Source organism: Paraphaeosphaeria sporulosa (genome assembly GCF_001642045.1).
Source record: "Paraphaeosphaeria sporulosa strain AP3s5-JAC2a unplaced genomic scaffold CC84scaffold_11, whole genome shotgun sequence".
In the NCBI taxonomy this organism is placed as follows: Eukaryota; Fungi; Ascomycota; class Dothideomycetes; order Pleosporales; family Didymosphaeriaceae; genus Paraphaeosphaeria; species Paraphaeosphaeria sporulosa.
The window spans coordinates 910,657-926,417 of record NW_017253370.1 but is presented as its reverse complement, the minus strand read 5'-3'; the positions used below and the strand labels follow the sequence as shown (position 1 = coordinate 926,417).

Here is a 15,761-nt window from a genome sequence, read left to right as displayed (position 1 = left end):
GTCACCGACCCAACTACATCAGACCCTCAAACCACAACCTTCAGATACCCAACCCAGTCCCGATCATCCACAACCGGCGGCTCGCCCCCCACCTGCCGTTTCATTTCCCCCTCACCCCCCGCCCACCTCACTAGATAATACTGCCCCGCATTCCCACCCCAGTTGCTTTTAAACTTCCATTTCAATCCCACTACACCCTGGCCCCCCTCCGCGCCCAAATACACATCCCCATTCTGCGCATACGCCTGAACGCCCACCCCCTCACCCAGCCCAAACGACAGACCACGCTGCCAGTTCTCGTCCGCGGCGATGGACACCGGGACCCAGTTCAGGCCCGAGAGTTGGACGTAGAGGGTGGACCCGGTGCACTGCAAGGAGAGAGGCGGGGCGCTGCCGAAGGTAGGGTTGGACTGTGGGATCGTAACCTTCTCACGCATCAGTACACGGTCGTAGACTCCGAGCAGGAGGGGAGAGGAGAATGTGTGGACGTGTGGCAGGAAGACGTACGAAGCCGTAGCGATCTACGCCGTCGTTTGTGAAGCTTACGAAGCTTGCTGCGGTGCCGTTTATGGGGGCTGTAGGAGAGGAGGCGAGGAGAGTGAAGGGAGACGTGGCGAGGGTTGTGGCGTTGTAGGTTGGGAAGGAGGAGCAGGTTGTGTTTAGAGCATCTGCGGCCAGGGCGAACGCACTGAGGCTTGGGATAGCTCGTGTGACGAGGCGCATGGTCGCGGATGGGCTGGTCGAGGGCCAGGTGCAATGTTGGGTGGGAACAAACGGAAAAGGCAGTAGTGTGGGCAAAGGGGGAATCTTAGGTATGGAATGGGCAGTAAGAGGGAGATGTCTTGGGCAGTGTAAAGTACCGCGATCGCGTCTGCATGCCTCCGAGGTCTTCATTTACGTTCATCATGGTGGTGCATAATAGACGGCCGGGTAAAACCAGTGCAGCTTCGTGAACCGTAGTGGCGGAAAAGCGATCCCAGTTGCGCTGAGAACACGCATGTCCATCTCTCAGGAAGCGTAGAGTACATGTAATGAACAGAAGAGGCAGCACTGCTCCTTCCCGATGTCGGTCGCGCCTTCCTGCCGTAGGATACAGGCGGGTAATGGCGGCGTGGTTAAGAGTCAACGAATTTTCTGACAATTGCGTCGCACACCCCTCGAGCATTGCGTCTGCTCAAATTCCATACGAAAAGATGTCGCAGATTACGATTACGACTGCAGAGTTTCCTCGCGACCGGGAAGCTGTCGCTGCCCTATTCGCAGCGTATGCGGAGTCGTTGAACATCGATCTATCGTTCCAGAGCTTTACCGACGAACTCTCACAGCTACCGGGCAAGTATGCGGCAGAGAAGGGTGGCACGTTATTTCTGGCCCAGGCAGCAGACTCAACGCCTGCCAAAATCGTCGGCTGCATCGCTGTACGCGCTTTCTCGCCGCTAGACACATGCGAGCTGAAGCGCCTCTATGTTGTGCCAGAAGCTCGAGGCATGGGTGCTGCGCAGCGGCTGATGAACGCCGCGATTGAGAAAGCGCGGGACCTGGGCTACGACTACATGCTGCTGGACACGCTGGCGAACATGACGGCGGCGCGAAAGTTGTACACGCGCTGTGGATTTGCAGAAGTGGACAAGTATTACGACAACCCTATCGAAGGCACTGTGTTCATGAGGGCTGCATTGGGGGAGGTCGATGCACGTTCCGAAAGCGCCACTTTGCGTAGCGCGTGAGTTCGCGTCGCGCCCGCGTTCCTCGGCGTCATCGATGTCGCTCTTTTGTTCCCAATCACCACCTACCCCTGGCGCTACTCACTGCCTCTTGTCGGCAGCACAACGAAACTGCTTCATTACGCCGCGGAATGTCGTCTTCGTCTGTTGTCGATTCCGCTTCACTAAAAACCACTCCCGCCTCATCGCCGCCTCCCGCTGACATGGACAACCAGCCCAAGAACGCCGACAATAAGGTGCCCAGCAGTCTGCAGCTGGAAGAGGACCGAATCCGTGCACAACGCGAGAAGGAAGACGCGAAACGCGAGGCAAAGCTCGAGAAGGAGCGGCAGGCGGATATTCAGAGCGGCAAAGATGTCTTGGACAAAAAGTTCCAGCAATTGGAGTTCTTGATGAACAAGAGTAAGCTGTACGCCAGCGTCATGCTCGCCCAGATGCAGCGCCAAGAGGACGCGGAGAAGGCCCAGGATGCGAAGACACAGGGACAAGCCTCGAAGCGCGAGCAGAAGGCAGACCAAGCCGCCGCCGAGACGCAGCGACGAGCAACACGCGCCGCCGCCGCTGGCAAAGATACACCCGCTGAGACTACATCGATGAAGAAAACCCGCGGACGGCCCAAGAAGAGCGCCGACAAGCACGCAAAGATATCCAGCTTCTTCAAGAAGGAAGACCTGCAGAAGAAAACAAACAATGCGAGCGTTACCGAGGCGCTGAAGGAAGCTGCAGACGATGACAACGTGAAGACTGGCGACATTGGGTTCCAGAACCTTAGATCAGCAAGGCAGCCAAAGCTTGTGACGGGAGGCACCATGCGCTCATACCAGCTCGAGGGTCTGGAGTGGATGCTCTCGCTATACGAGAACGGCATCAACGGCATTCTGGCCGACGAGATGGGCCTGGGCAAGACTATCCAGACTATTGCTCTTCTGGCGCATCTGTGGGAAATGGGCTCCTATGGCCCGTTTCTGGTCGCAGCGCCTCTAAGTACCACAAGCAACTGGGTCGAGGAGTTCCGCAAGTGGACACCCACCATACCAGTCTTACTATACCATGGCGATAAGAAGGAGCGAGAGAAGATGCGCAAGACACAGCTCAAGCACCCCGGCACTGCGCAGTTCCCAATCGTTGTGACGAGCTACGAGATCTGTATGAACGATCGCAAGTTCTTGACCCACTTCGGCTGGCAGTTCATCATCATCGACGAGGGTCACCGCATCAAGAATCTCGACTGTCGTCTGATCCGCGAATTGCAGCAATACCAGTCCGCCAACCGTCTGCTCATCACCGGAACGCCTCTGCAGAATAACCTCACCGAACTTTGGTCACTTCTGCACTTCCTCCTGCCTACTGTGTTCGACAAGCTGTCCACGTTCGAGAGCTGGTTCGACTTCTCCGGGTTGAAAGACAAAGACAATTTCGAACAGCTTCTGTCAGAAGAGCGACAGCAGTACCTCGTCAAGTCGTTGCACGCAGTCTTAAAGCCGTTCCTTTTGCGTAGAGTGAAGACTGACGTAGAAAGCCTAATGCCGAAGAAGCGTGAATACGTTCTCTTTGCGCCGCTTACTCCCATGCAAAGAGAGCTCTACCAGACCATCCTGGACGGTACCAGCCGCCAATACCTCGAAGAAAAGTCGTACGAGAGGCTCAGCGCTGGTCTTGCAAGCGGCACTGCCACCCCTCTAAGCGTCCGCAGTAACAACGGAAGCCTCAAGAGGAAAGTCTTGTCCAACGATGCTGGTACCCCCAGCAAAAGTGCGAAGACATCGCGAGAGAGCACCCCGGCATCAACGGCATCGAAACGTGGGCGTGGTCGGCCAAAGAAGACGTATGAGGAAGTCAGTGATCGGCGGTTCTTCGCCGACCTGGATCAAGATAGCGGCTCAGATGAGACTGAAGAGCCTTTAGATTCCGAAGCAGAAGAAGAACGTATACAGACAGCCACCTTTGAGCTGGCCAAGCGTCAGCTCCAGCAAAAGAAACTCGGCAATCCATACATGCAACTACGGCTCTGTTGCAACTCACCCTACATGTTCTTCAATCCTTTCCTCAAAGCCGAGACAGACGGCGCAGAAACCTTCGCCATGGAGACCGAGCCCGACGAGACCATCGTCACTACGTCTGGAAAGATGCTCCTCCTCGACTCTCTCCTCCCCGAGCTCCTCCGCCGCGGCCACAAAGTCCTCATTTTCTCGCAATTCACAAACATGCTGGACATCCTCTCCTCCTACCTCGACCTGCGCGGCTACCCACACGCCCGCATCGACGGCAGCACCGCTCAGCCCGACCGCCAGTCCCAAATCAGAGCTTTCAACGCGCCCTCCTCTGGTAAAAATGCAACCAACGTGTTCCTGCTAAGCACCCGCGCAGGCGGCCAGGGCATCAATCTCGCGTCCGCTGACACTGTCATACTATTCGACAGCGACTTCAACCCGCAGCAGGATCTTCAAGCCATTGATCGCGCGCACCGCATCGGCCAGACAAGGAACGTCGTCGTGTACCGCTTCGCCACGCGCAACACTGTCGAAGTTAAGCTGCTCGAGTCCGCGGAGGCGAAGCGCAGGCTGGAGAAGCTGGTTATCCGCAAGGGTGGCGTGCGAAATGCACGGGCGCAGGGTGGCAAAGTCGAGGCTGGGCAGGAGTTGGAGGAGTTGCAGAGGTTGTTGAGGAAGAGCGATGGGGAGAAGTTCGATGTTGAAGGGGTTGGGGACGCAGGAGTGTTGAGTAAGAAGGAGTTGGACACGTTGCTGGATCGGAGTGAGGAGGCGTATGCGAAGGCAGAAAAGGGCGAGGGTGTGGGTGGGGAAGGAGCGTTCAGGTTGGTGGGGAAGAGGGAGGAGGGGGCGCTTATGGAGGGGTTGAAGGCGTAGATGAAAGGAGTCGGAGTCGGAGTCGGTGGAGTTGTGATATCTTAGCGTTCGCAATTTGCATATTTGACATGGTCCATATGCTGTCCTATTTGCAGCAGCGTATCACCAATGGGATCAATTACAGCTCATTCCTTACGAGCAGACCTTCACTATGTGCTCGTTGGTATCATGTGTACCCACTTATATATATATGACTTATTGTGCTGAAGACTGTCGTATGAAGATCGTGTCTACAGAGTGATTTTCTGCTACTCTTTTTCAACTGCTGTCTTGCAGTAACGTGTTCGCGAGACTGTCAGAAGGCGACTTGGTTAGCATCAAGGTATTGCCGGTCTTCGCCTCATTGAAACCCAATTGTCTCTTCATTCATGCCGGTACGTTGGGATATCGATAAAAAGTGGATCTCGATCACTACTGAAACATCTATAGCAATAGAAAATATGCCCGGCAAGCAGACGAAAGTTAGCTGATTTAGACCTATACACGTACCGAGCACTTAGTACATTACACTCTACCTGCGCGCTGATTATCGATGAGGGTCCAAGGATACTCTACAGGAAAGAAGATTCTCCAAGCCCAAGGAAAATATCATCCCACTCAATCATGCCAACATCTACGCCTTGGTCAAGTGATTTAACAAGGGAATTAAGATCAGATCCCGCATCCAGCCCCGCAAAGCCTCCAGTGCAGGTCACCTCTCCTCCCACGGCAGACGCAGCTAACTGCGGGCCACTCATTGGCGTCATCGGCAACGAGCTTGTCGCTTGACTCGTAAATGGAGGGGTCGACACAAGTCCTTCCCCAGGAAGAGCCACTGATTTCTCTTGCTGCTGCAGTCTCTTTGGAGGTGCAATGCCATGGTTGTGCAGCACCATCACTAGCGAATCCAAGAACTTGGACGCCATTTCGTTCTCGGAGCGTGCGGCTTCCAGCATAGTTAGAGCATGGCAGATCTCCATCTTGGACTTCTCTTGATCCGGTGCCTGTGTTTGTTTGCGGTGGCAGTACTCCATCAAGAGGACAGTACAAGCAAGGAAGACGGTCATGCTGTACAAAAGAGGCTTATAGCGCGCGAATTCTTTGTCAAGCCCAAGGCGTTGATACTCGGATTCCGTTTCGACGATCAGCCTTGCGGACTCAATGCACAGAATTCGAGAAGTCGCGTACTGTGACTCCGTAAATCCACGGCGGGCGTACGGTAGGTGGAGCTTGCAGCGCGTGGCATAGAAGATGGTTCGGAAATCGTTGCCTTGACGTGCAATGACTTTGGCCCGGTCGTCACTGAGCCTGTATCTCCCAGCAATCTCAAAAGGCGTCATCGAGAAGAAGAACGGGGGAAGGTCGTTGATTAGCTGTTGCAGTTCAGTGTCGATGTCCATGACGACGTCGTAGCTTGGACCGCCTGCGAGAGCCGTCATAAGAGGCGCGCGATCCACTATGGTCCGCGATATCTCGTTCAATCGATTGCGGAATACAAAATATGTCATCGATGTGGGCTCCGATAATGGTCTACTCATTCGGGTCATGCCGTCGACAACGTCCTCATCATTGAGGTTCAACGGCTTGTTTGTGTTCATATGTCTCGGGTGGCATTGATAGGTGCCGCGGGCTAATCCGTTATATTTAGTAGCCATTGCCCTAAAAAGATGTCAGATCTCTGTGCATGAAAGACTAGTTGAACCCAGGCTTCTTACCAATCGGTCGAAACCAGATACCACCAAACCCTGCGCCCAACTTCTGCTTCAGCTGTGTTGGCACGATCCGCATTTGAAGGATGGTCTATGCAGTGGAGCCCGATTTCACGAGCAAGAGCCAGAGCGTTGTTCATTAGAAACCAGCACCGCCTCGAAAAGCCTTTGTAACTTGCTGCGACGAATGTTACAATTATGATACCTTGAATACCTTCGAGTGAAATCAGAGTCGTTCGATGGGCAATGTCGAGCAAGTCTTCGGTGGCTTTCACCCATAAAGCCGATCGCCTATGTGGCTCCGCAGAGGTTGTGAACAGCCCACGTGCACGGCAGTCTTCGTCAGTCCACGAATGCATAGCCGAGGCAAAGATGCTGAACACAAGGATCATTTCCCCTGACTTGACTTGCTTTTGCTGAGTTAAAGATATATATGTGCGCTCCAGGACGACTGGCAAATCTTGGGTTAGGGCAACATGATACATGTGCTCGATATCCCTTGTAAATTTTTCTAACAGGATCTTGGCTTCTGAGTATTCCGGCAACCAGAAAAAGATTGAAGGATCGGAAGAGGAGGACCCTGTGACGAACTGCTCTACCTCTGCCACAAGCTGGAACGAACATATTCGGAATCCAACTTTCGTAGAAGGGATTGCCTCCGACTAGAAGTCGTCAGTGAGTCTGCTCTGTGGCCGCTCGGGGCAATGCAACAATAGCTTGAGGCTTGATGTAATTGCAAACGTGGTGAGTCTTTGGCACGATTCTCGCCTTGCACTTACCGCGCATTCTGTACCATCGTAGATACTCTCCAACCACGCGAAATCACGATCCAGTTGCTCGCTCGGGGATGGGATCGAATTTTTCCAGCTCTGTCTGGCGACATCCTCGAAACTTCCCGAGGCTTGGCCATCCAAAGCATTGGGTAGAAGAGCTGTGGCGGGCGGTGTATCATGGCTCGCCACACTCACACTTGTGAATCTGGTGCTTTGTTCCACGAGTGCTTCCAGCTTCCGGATCCGCTCGAGCAACTCAGCCTTATCATCATCATCTGCAGGTGAGCCACTGTGTGTTGCTTGCTCCAGCTCACACGGTAGGCCACGCGACACGCAATTGGAACACGGTGCTTCTCGGCTGCAACGGAGTTTCCGGGTTCTGCAGAACTTGCAGGAGATGGGCCGCTGGCGTGGGCCCCCTATTTTGGGGAATTCCTTGGGCATGGGAGCGATTCTGCCGCGGAAGGTTGACGGATATGAGGGGTGGTTATCAGATGAGCCGCTTTCCGCGCAAAGTCCGCGGAGGAAATTCCGGGCTACATTTGAAGCGGTTAGCGTGTCAAGTCCGCTGATGACAATTTCTGTGCCCGCTATCTGCATATGTGCGATCTCCATAGCTTCTGTCAGACATTGAACAATTAAAAATGCGTGAATATGCTTAAGTCCGTTGCTCTGCTCAGTTATGCACCAGTTTGGAGCCCAATAGAAGGTAGCTCTTGGGATGAATGATGAAAATAGATCCGGAGACCCTCCCGCTGCCCCACTCGGCCCGGAATGCTTAGACTTGATTGTGTCTGACCTCACAGCCACATATCGTAAAGGGAGATCGTCAAGATACGCCCAATCTTTTCTATCTTTGATGGATCTTGTTACTAGGGGGAACAACCACACAAGGCCAGTCTCGGTCTGAGGTACTGTACTAACCAGCACTATATACGCCCACGTACGGCGGCTTTGAGTCTGTTTATCTAGGATCAGCACTGAAGCCTAGTATTTGTGTTGTTGGTGTTTAGCATGGGTGTCATGGGAGCTGGACGGAAACTCCGTGGGCGACAGTCGCCACCGAGATGACCGACTATCGCCGTTCGGATGCATGCAGAACAACACCAGGACGAGCCAATCGGGTCTCAGGGCGTAAGCTAACTTAAGGTCCTCGACTGCCGTACAGAACTCAGCTTTCCACGGTCTCATTACAGTCACTTCGTTTTGCAGTAATATTTGGCGTGAATATACTACGTCTTCACGCAGCAATAGATTCCGACGAAAGTCTGTCGCACTTACCAGACTACCTCGACATGGCCACCCAGACAGAAGCTCAAAATCAGGACAACACTGAGACCTCGCGCACTGCCAGTCATACAGATGAGATGTCGTTTATCAAAGATGCAGAACGCCAGTCGAACAAGGGCGGCGAATGGGAGGATGCCGTAGAGAAGCCAGTACCAGAGGATCCCAACGTCGTCAACTGGGAGAAGGATGATCCCAACAAGCCAATGAACTGGCCATCGTCCAAGAAGATTGGTGTTGTGGCGGTCGTTGCATTCATAACTATGCTTTCGTAAGTACAAGGAACTGAGTCGCAGACATTCGTCTACAGCTCCTCAGCGGACCCAAGAGACTGGAGAGGATATGCCTTACACTTTTACAGGCCGTTCGCGTCCACCATGAGTGCCTCCGCTACTCCTCTGATCATGAGTGACTTTGGCTCGACTAACCAAACACTTGGCGCATTTATCACCTCGGTCTACATTTTGGGCTATGCTTTCGGACCACTGGCATGGGCCCCGCTTTCCGAACTTTACGGCCGCTTGCCAATTTACAACATCTGCAACATTCTGTTCCTGATTTTCAGTATTGCATGCGCCGTAGCCAACAATCTTGGCGCGTTGATTGCATTTCGCTTCTTTGCAGGTATTGCGGCCAGCTGTGAGTCAACCCCTAAGGATATTTGTCGTTCTTCAAGGACTAAACCTCACTCCAGGCGCAATCACCATCTCGAGTGGAACAGTGGCAGATCTGTACCCGGTCGAGAAGAGGGGCAAGGCTATGGCCAGTATGGTTTTGGGACCCTTGTTCGGACCAGCGGTTGGGCCTGTTGGTGAGCTTCCCGTTTATGCGATATCTGCAGAAAATTCAACCAGCCTAGATGCGCAGTTAAACTAACACGAAATAGCGGGTGGATATCTCGCGGAAGCCAAAGGCTGGCGATGGACGTTCTGGCTTATTACCATCCTCGTAAGCGTTTGGCCAATTCCTGTGGAGTCGTTCACCCTGACACCCATAGGCCGGCGCCGCATGTATCATCAGCTTCATATTCAACCGCGAGACCTACCCATACGTTCTCCTAAAGCGGAAAACAGCAAGCCTCCAGCAAGAGACTGGCAATACTAAGCTACGCTCTGCGCTCGACACCGGCCGAACCCCACGACAGCTTTTCAAAACCTCCATCGTCCGCCCAATCCGCATGCTCTACCTCAGCCCAATTATCTTTTTTATGTCCCTAACTATGGCTGCGGTACGCCACCCCTTCTCTCTCTTCGTCCATGCACTAACCCGTTCCAGGTCTACGGCTACCTTTACCTCCTCTTAACCACCTACCCCCGCGTCTTCGGCTCACAATACAACTTCTCCGAGAAAGGTATCGCCCTCGTGTACCTCGGCGTGGGCGTTGGTTCCCTCATCGGCCTCTTCATTACAGGCGCGATTTCGGACCGTTTGCTGAACCATCTCGCGAAGCGCTACAATAATGGGAAGCCAAAACCGGAATACAGATTGCCCGTCATGATCATCGGCTCAATACTTGTGCCTGTGGGGCTGTTCTTGTATGGCTGGTCCGCAGAGGAAAAGGTGCATTGGATTGTGCCAGTTATTGGGACAGCAATTATCGGCGCCGCGTTGATGATTGTTTTCGTACGTATCCTTTTCAACTCAGGAAAACAAGCAGTGCGGCGGACTGACGCTGACGGCTCCAAACAGATGCCCGGTCTTACTTACCTCATCGACGCATACACTGTCTACGCGGCGTCCGTGTCCGCAGCCGCCACCGTTTTCCGCTCGCTCCTTGGCGCGCTGCTCCCGCTGGCTGGCAGCGCGATGTATGATGCGCTAGGTGTTGGGTGGGGCACCTCGCTGCTTGGCTTCATTGCTGTCGCATGCATACCTGTGCCCCTACTATTCTGGATCTACGGCGAGCGGCTGCGGAACAGCAAGCGGCTTTCCAAAGTTCAATTCTAGTTTTGAAAGGAAATCCGAATTCCAAGGGCCACAGGGAATGGCAATGAAGGTAAGAACTCTCCACTTTGGGGGCCAACAGGTATAGAATGTGGTAATCATTTACTAGAAATCGCAGGGCCGAGGTTCCAGCCAAGCGCCTTAATGTAATATATACTTTTGAATACACCATAGAACCAACCGGGGCTCGTTGGCCGGAACCATATGCTGCCTTAACGTGTGCTGGTGTCTCTGCAATTCAACTGTCGGGCTCTGATAGCTTGGTGGCTCCCCGCAGACGTTCGACTGTAGTCACCGCCCATAGCGGCACGAACTTCATTGAAGTGTCTTCGAGACGTTCAGATCAACTGCACAGGTACAGCACTTTCAATGTCTTCATACACCGTCCGTCCATCCAGTGGTAACACGACCATCCATGCGCCGTCGTAAAGGCCGACGAACCCGCGCACAGCAAAGTCATAAATCATGAAGCTCAAGGATCTCATTCCCTCCTCTTTGGAAATCATCTCAAACAAAGCCCCGAGGCAGCGTTGGAGCCTTTTCATTCGACTTCTTGCTCAGCATGGAGTCATTCCTTGTGTGCGCCTGCGCAGGGCGACTCGGTGCCCATCCCGCGCTCTTTCCCGCTGGTGCGTTTGCGCCTGACGTAGTCGGTCCACCTGGGATGGTCGTAGTCCTGTCCTCCTTCTTCCGGCGTCCGCAGCCCTTCCCACGGCTGTAGCAGCAGAGCAGCCAGCCGACTGCCCCGGCGACGATGAGCACAGGTACGATGGCGACAAAGATAATGAGGGCTATGTTCTTGCCGTTGAGCTCGGATCCGGCGTTGGAGGCGAGGAGATCTCTTGCTGCGGGGGCGGCGCTGGATTGGTAGTTTTGCAGTGGCATGGTGGTCGGTCGCAGCAGTCGTTCGGGTCTGGATGGAGTGCCTGGTGCGCTATGGTGAGCGGTTGGTGCGGCTCGTATGAGTTAGGTTGTGTGGCTGCGTCCGGCGCATCTATGAAGCTCTGCTCGACTGGATAATTATACAATGAAAACAGTCAAGGAAAGTCGTTATGAAGGACACGCATCACGGACGACAAAGAAAGGCGTTTGTGGCGCCGGGCAACGATAGCATGGTGATTCAATAGGTGAATAGACAAAGCGGCGCTTGCGTGGTCATTTGAGCGTGAATCAGCGCACGCGCGTGGGTCTAGTCTTTGTGTGAAGAATCGCCTGTTTTCTGGGGCTGACAGGCCATGAAAACGCTCCATAATGCGGCCCTGTGTGATTTGCGTCACACAAGACTTGTGCTGTGGGGCGACATGGGGTGGTGAGACAAAGCTACTCGTGAGGTGTTTCGGCTATTCGCGTAACGTTCACGTCTGTGAGGCCGAAAGATTCAACAATGGCCAACGAGATCGGCGCCCATTTCATTATGGTATTGTGGTCTGAACATATTGTTAGGATTTACCTTTCTGTACGTTTATAAATTGCATGATATGGGGATCACTTACCGCCGTGCTTTGCGATGAGCTTGCTGACGCTGCGGGTACCCTGCCGCCAGACTTCTTGTTTCCCCGCCTCGCCCAGATCCACGACCTCGCGATTCGGACCCGCCTGATCCGTCGCAGCTCTGAGCGTTGTTGTGAATAGCTCTTCCGTCTGGTCCCAAGGCATCGTTCCGTCATTCTCAGCATGAACAAGCAATAGCCGCAGATTCTCGCACCTGCGAAGAGCGTGTCACATTAGCTCAAGCTTCGTAGCGGTGTAATTACTTACTGCTTGGCGAGCGACGCAAGCCTTTGATCGGTCCGCCAAGTATCCTTGAACCGTCGTCTGAACCACTGCTGTAGAGGAGGAATAAGTTTCACGGGCGCTAGGAGCTACCCGGCGAGAGTCAGCGGCTGCCAAAGATACCATCGTCACGTGGGAGACAAACGGGTATGACGTCTCCGATGGAGTACGAGGCGAAGGCGCTCCCAGTATTTGTGAAGCTTGCGCAAAGGATGAGCCCGGCAAACTCAACCGGGACAGCAAGGTTGGCGTATCGGTGAGCTATGGCAGTTGCGACCGCTGTTCCCAAAGAATGGCCTAGGAGGACAATGCGATCCGGCGAAATGCCCGCGGTTCCTCGAGCCCATTCGACAACCGCTTCCGCATCGTTAATCAAACCTGGCTCCGTTGGCGATCCGGTGGATTTCCCAAATCCGCGGTAATCGAAAGCCAAGACGAAGATCTTTTCAGAGGCGCCGGCGCTGTACATACGGTACTCCTCAGTCCTCCGACCTTGGGCCACGGTGGCGGTGTTTCCGTGACAATATATCACCAATCGCGCCTCTGGATCATCTTTTATTAGCTTGAAGACTTGCTTCCGTTCTATGTCACCCTGTGCTGGCGCCTCTTCAATGAAAGCTCGCACATGGCGCGAGTACACACCAATTGGTGCAACGAGCCATGCGAACAACCTCTCCCCATCTTTCGTCGGGATGCGAAAGGGAGCCACCTGGTTTTCTGCTTGCATCAGCATCCATCTAAGAGTTTCGGACAACCGACGCACTGAGAAAACCGGCTCTTTCAGGCTCAGCCAGCCACCTTCCAGGAAACAAGGTCACCCAATGCAGGTACAACATCCTGCGTTGTCAGCGGCTGAGGCCGTTGAGGCGCACGAACGTACTGCTTTTGCACCCATGGGATGCAACATAAAAGGATGCATGGTATCCACAGCCCGCTTATCACAGACAGTGGTACCACGATGGCGTTGTAGAGCGACATGATTGCTGTTGGTCCTATTCGGCGGTGCATGGGAGATCGCGGCTTTCTGACCCTTCGCGCCTTCCCACATTCGGGTTGGATTTCCATCGCGACCGAGCGTCCGACGCTATCAGCAACAACCACCGATCACCTCAATACAACATTCAGCAGCTCAGCGACGTACAACCAAACGTAAGCTGTGTGCAGCCGTCAACCTAGGGTGCACGGCCGTGCACACAAGATATTATACATTACGAAAAATTGATAGCCTGGTCGAACAAGCTATTGATCGCCGACTCCTCGCGCCTTCCATTCAAGCTCGTTAAGAATGCGACGAAGCTTGATTGCATGTGTCGACATCCAAAGGTAGAAAATTATTGAGAATATATCTCCGCTACCGTTATTTGTTTCGTGTCAACGATGTTATTTACATGGTTTCATCGAATTATTGCATGAATGCACATGTGACCACATAAGGACGACAGACAGGGAAGAACAAGAGCGTGGTGTCGCTTCTAAGAGCAACATTTACATCTCATAGAAACATTCGCAGTTTGTTGTTGGGCTCTCCCGGGTTAGAGATTTCTGACACTCACAGCAGCAATACTCCGTATTTCTGGTGGCGCATGTGCGTTGATTCCCGACGCCCGCACACCAACCCCATCCGTCTGATGATTCTCGACGACGCCTCTGAGTGTCTGTACGCTTCATCAAAGGGCTGCTACAGATAGATCATCTCCGAAACGCGTCATGGAGTTAATGTGGAAGGCCTGGTCGGTCCTGGCCGCGCACGACGTGCTGACGCCTGGTCACGTGCTCGGGTGATACCAAGCGGCTAAAGGGAAGGCAGCAGCGTGTGGCGTAGCCTTCTCGTATCTCTCGCATCCTTCTAGCTTCTACTCCGGAGTTGGATTGCTCGAAAGCTTTTGACTTGCCCTCTTCCCACTTCCAGCTTCCTCAGATCTACTTAAACTCGCCTCTGAGACGAAGTCTCCGAATCTCTTCCCTCCGTGCCCGACTCTACCAAAAAACCGCAAAATGTCTACGAAGGCCTACACCGGGTCCTGCCATTGTGGCGACGTCAAATACCAGATCCGCCTGACCCTACCACCGAACGATACAATCGGTTTTGATGGTATGCCAAATCCCTCATTCTAAGGTCAAGCCATTCAACATTGCGCGACGTGATCTCACAGCACGAACTTTGCAGCTAAGAGGGAAGGTACGCGCATCTATAAATGTAACTGCAGCACTTGTCACAAGGTATGCGACGGCAGTGAAAGGCACAGTTATTACGACAGGAGCGTCTGACTTGTTGCAGATGGGCATGTTCCACTGCCGACCCAACGACCTGGCAAACGACTTCATCGTCACCTCACCCGCCAAGATTGAGGACGTGGGCGAATACCGCTGTTTCTCGGAGCAGATCGGGTGGTATTTCTGCAAGCGGTGCGGCGTGCGCACCTTTGGTATGGGCGGCGAGTGGGTCTCGGAAGAGATCGATGTTGCGAAGTGGTCCGGCAAGGAAAATGGAAGCGGAGAGCTGCAAAAGGTGCTCAAGACGACCCCGGTATCAGGTGGTGCGACAGGCTACGATGGAAAGAGACTGCATTATGTGAGCGTCAACGGAACCACGCTGGATGACATTGATCTCATTGATGTGCACGACCAAGGCTGGATGTACTACGTCGAGAACAAGCACAAGAAAGATGGTGAAAACCCTCAGATGAGATTCAAGGAGCCGTTCAAAGGTGGATGCTACTGAGGTCGCGATTGAGAGTTGAAACAATGAATGGGGTTGCGGAACAAAGGCATGACAGGGTAACGTCCCTATGTCGCGAGAACCCTGTGTAGCAAAAAGTAATCTATCTTCTTTACTACAATGGATTAGCGTTATCCTAGAGACTCCTATACCTTACGATAAAATATCTACATTTCATACCTAGCGTCTTCCGGAAACTTTTGATACACCAATAATACACCAATAATACTACATCCTATCATGGACATAGTTAGTAGCTTGATTTGACGTAGCGGCGAAGTTACGTATCACGAAGGCGTGCCATTGTACAGGCTCATGGTGTCGCAGGGGAGCCATGTACGAGCGTGCGAGTGCCAGCACGCCCGCTGGTCCTGGAGGCTCGCCCGTGCTGTGCGGCGGCGACCCTTCGATAATTATGCTCGACTCCATGTCGCGCAGTAGCACCTCTGCGAGCGAGGTGGAGAGGACTCGCGGCGCGCCGTGACGTCGCCAGCGCTTGTTCTAAACTTCATTCAAGGTTATGCCTAAGACAAGCTGCCAGCACTTTCCGGCATTGCGAAATTATTGGAATTCGCCCTAACGATAGATATCTTGCGGGTTATGAGAGTGCTCTTTTGTTGTTAAATCTGGTTTGGCACTCGATTCCGACCGGAGAGAAAGGCATTCGACCATGGCTGGAGAAATAGAGAGCGCCTACTTGGTTGTGGGCATCTATAGGTTCGGAGGTTGGGGCTAGAGGCTGTTTCACAACTTTTGGAATGACCATGGACTAGGCATGACCTCATGTATCGATTTCCTCGCCGTTAATTGTGCTCCAGCTAGAGAAGACATCACCGGAGAGCTTTCCAGTGGGTATGCGGTTTTGAGCGATTCGGTAATGGCAGCACGTTTCAGGTTTGATCAAAACAGCTTGACTATCGTCTGACAATGAATGGCGATATGTCTTGAGAGACTTTCAGATTCTCTACCGTCTCCCATCAAGTACA

At 53.3% G+C, this 15,761-nt stretch overlaps 7 protein-coding genes across 7 annotated transcripts; 3 read left to right on the top strand and 4 right to left on the bottom strand.

Moving 5' to 3' along the window:
- Positions 1-26: 26 nt before the first annotated feature.
- On the bottom strand, positions 27-723 carry CC84DRAFT_1221624 (uncharacterized protein; the record flags this gene model as incomplete). Its single annotated transcript, XM_018183289.1, has 2 exons — positions 27-425; positions 508-723. 2 exons carry the CDS (start codon positions 721-723, stop codon positions 27-29), a joined length of 615 nt encoding a protein of 204 aa, XP_018031455.1.
- Positions 724-1,031: 308 nt separating this feature from the next.
- Positions 1,032-4,591, top strand: CC84DRAFT_1209149 (uncharacterized protein; the record flags this gene model as incomplete). The annotated part of the gene is made up of 2 exons (XM_018182203.1): positions 1,032-1,685; positions 1,826-4,591. 2 exons carry the CDS (start codon positions 1,032-1,034, stop codon positions 4,589-4,591), a joined length of 3,420 nt encoding a protein of 1,139 aa, XP_018031454.1.
- Positions 4,592-5,073: 482 nt separating this feature from the next.
- CC84DRAFT_1154561 (uncharacterized protein) lies at positions 5,074-7,529 on the bottom strand. The gene is made up of 3 exons (XM_018176897.1): positions 7,059-7,529; positions 6,286-6,941; positions 5,074-6,229 (listed from the first exon to the last, which is right to left on the bottom strand). The coding sequence occupies exons 1-3, from the start codon at positions 7,494-7,496 to the stop codon at positions 5,143-5,145; spliced, it is 2,181 nt and encodes a 726-aa protein (XP_018031453.1). The 5' UTR covers positions 7,497-7,529; the 3' UTR covers positions 5,074-5,142.
- Positions 7,530-7,879: 350 nt separating this feature from the next.
- On the top strand, positions 7,880-10,268 carry CC84DRAFT_1128437 (putative MFS multidrug transporter; the record flags this gene model as incomplete). The annotated part of the gene is made up of 7 exons (XM_018175798.1): positions 7,880-8,610; positions 8,701-8,978; positions 9,034-9,150; positions 9,226-9,287; positions 9,337-9,567; positions 9,615-9,962; positions 10,029-10,268. Coding segments are annotated over exons 1-7 (1,539 nt in total), but the record flags the coding sequence as incomplete, so codon positions are not given.
- Positions 10,269-10,436: 168 nt separating this feature from the next.
- Positions 10,437-11,351, bottom strand: CC84DRAFT_276596 (uncharacterized protein). Its single transcript, XM_018185723.1, has one exon. It carries the CDS (start codon positions 11,166-11,168, stop codon positions 10,791-10,793), a length of 378 nt encoding a protein of 125 aa, XP_018031451.1. The 5' UTR covers positions 11,169-11,351; the 3' UTR covers positions 10,437-10,790.
- Positions 11,352-11,768: 417 nt separating this feature from the next.
- Positions 11,769-13,034, bottom strand: CC84DRAFT_1101151 (alpha/beta-hydrolase; the record flags this gene model as incomplete). Its single annotated transcript, XM_018174902.1, has 5 exons — positions 11,769-11,988; positions 12,042-12,145; positions 12,202-12,773; positions 12,820-12,893; positions 12,937-13,034. 5 exons carry the CDS (start codon positions 13,032-13,034, stop codon positions 11,769-11,771), a joined length of 1,068 nt encoding a protein of 355 aa, XP_018031450.1.
- Positions 13,035-13,834: 800 nt separating this feature from the next.
- Positions 13,835-14,862, top strand: CC84DRAFT_1263123 (uncharacterized protein). Its single transcript, XM_018185210.1, has 3 exons — positions 13,835-14,148; positions 14,236-14,276; positions 14,335-14,862. The coding sequence occupies exons 1-3, from the start codon at positions 14,052-14,054 to the stop codon at positions 14,776-14,778; spliced, it is 582 nt and encodes a 193-aa protein (XP_018031449.1). The 5' UTR covers positions 13,835-14,051; the 3' UTR covers positions 14,779-14,862.
- Positions 14,863-15,761: the final 899 nt, after the last annotated feature.

Coding starts and splice junctions, on each gene's coding strand:
- CC84DRAFT_1154561 (XM_018176897.1), bottom strand. CDS start 7,496: ATGCCCAAGGAATTCCCCAAAATAGGGGGCCCACGCCAGCGGCCCATC. Junction 6,942..7,058: donor ACGATGGTACAGAATGCGCG/GTAAGTGCAAGG, acceptor GACGACTTCTAG/TCGGAGGCAATCCCTTCTAC. Junction 6,230..6,285: donor TATCTGGTTTCGACCGATTG/GTAAGAAGCCTG, acceptor ACATCTTTTTAG/GGCAATGGCTACTAAATATA.
- CC84DRAFT_276596 (XM_018185723.1), bottom strand. CDS start 11,168: ATGCCACTGCAAAACTACCAATCCAGCGCCGCCCCCGCAGCAAGAGAT.
- CC84DRAFT_1263123 (XM_018185210.1), top strand. CDS start 14,052: ATGTCTACGAAGGCCTACACCGGGTCCTGCCATTGTGGCGACGTCAAA. Junction 14,149..14,235: donor CGATACAATCGGTTTTGATG/GTATGCCAAATC, acceptor CTAAGAGGGAAG/GTACGCGCATCTATAAATGT. Junction 14,277..14,334: donor ACTGCAGCACTTGTCACAAG/GTATGCGACGGC, acceptor GACTTGTTGCAG/ATGGGCATGTTCCACTGCCG.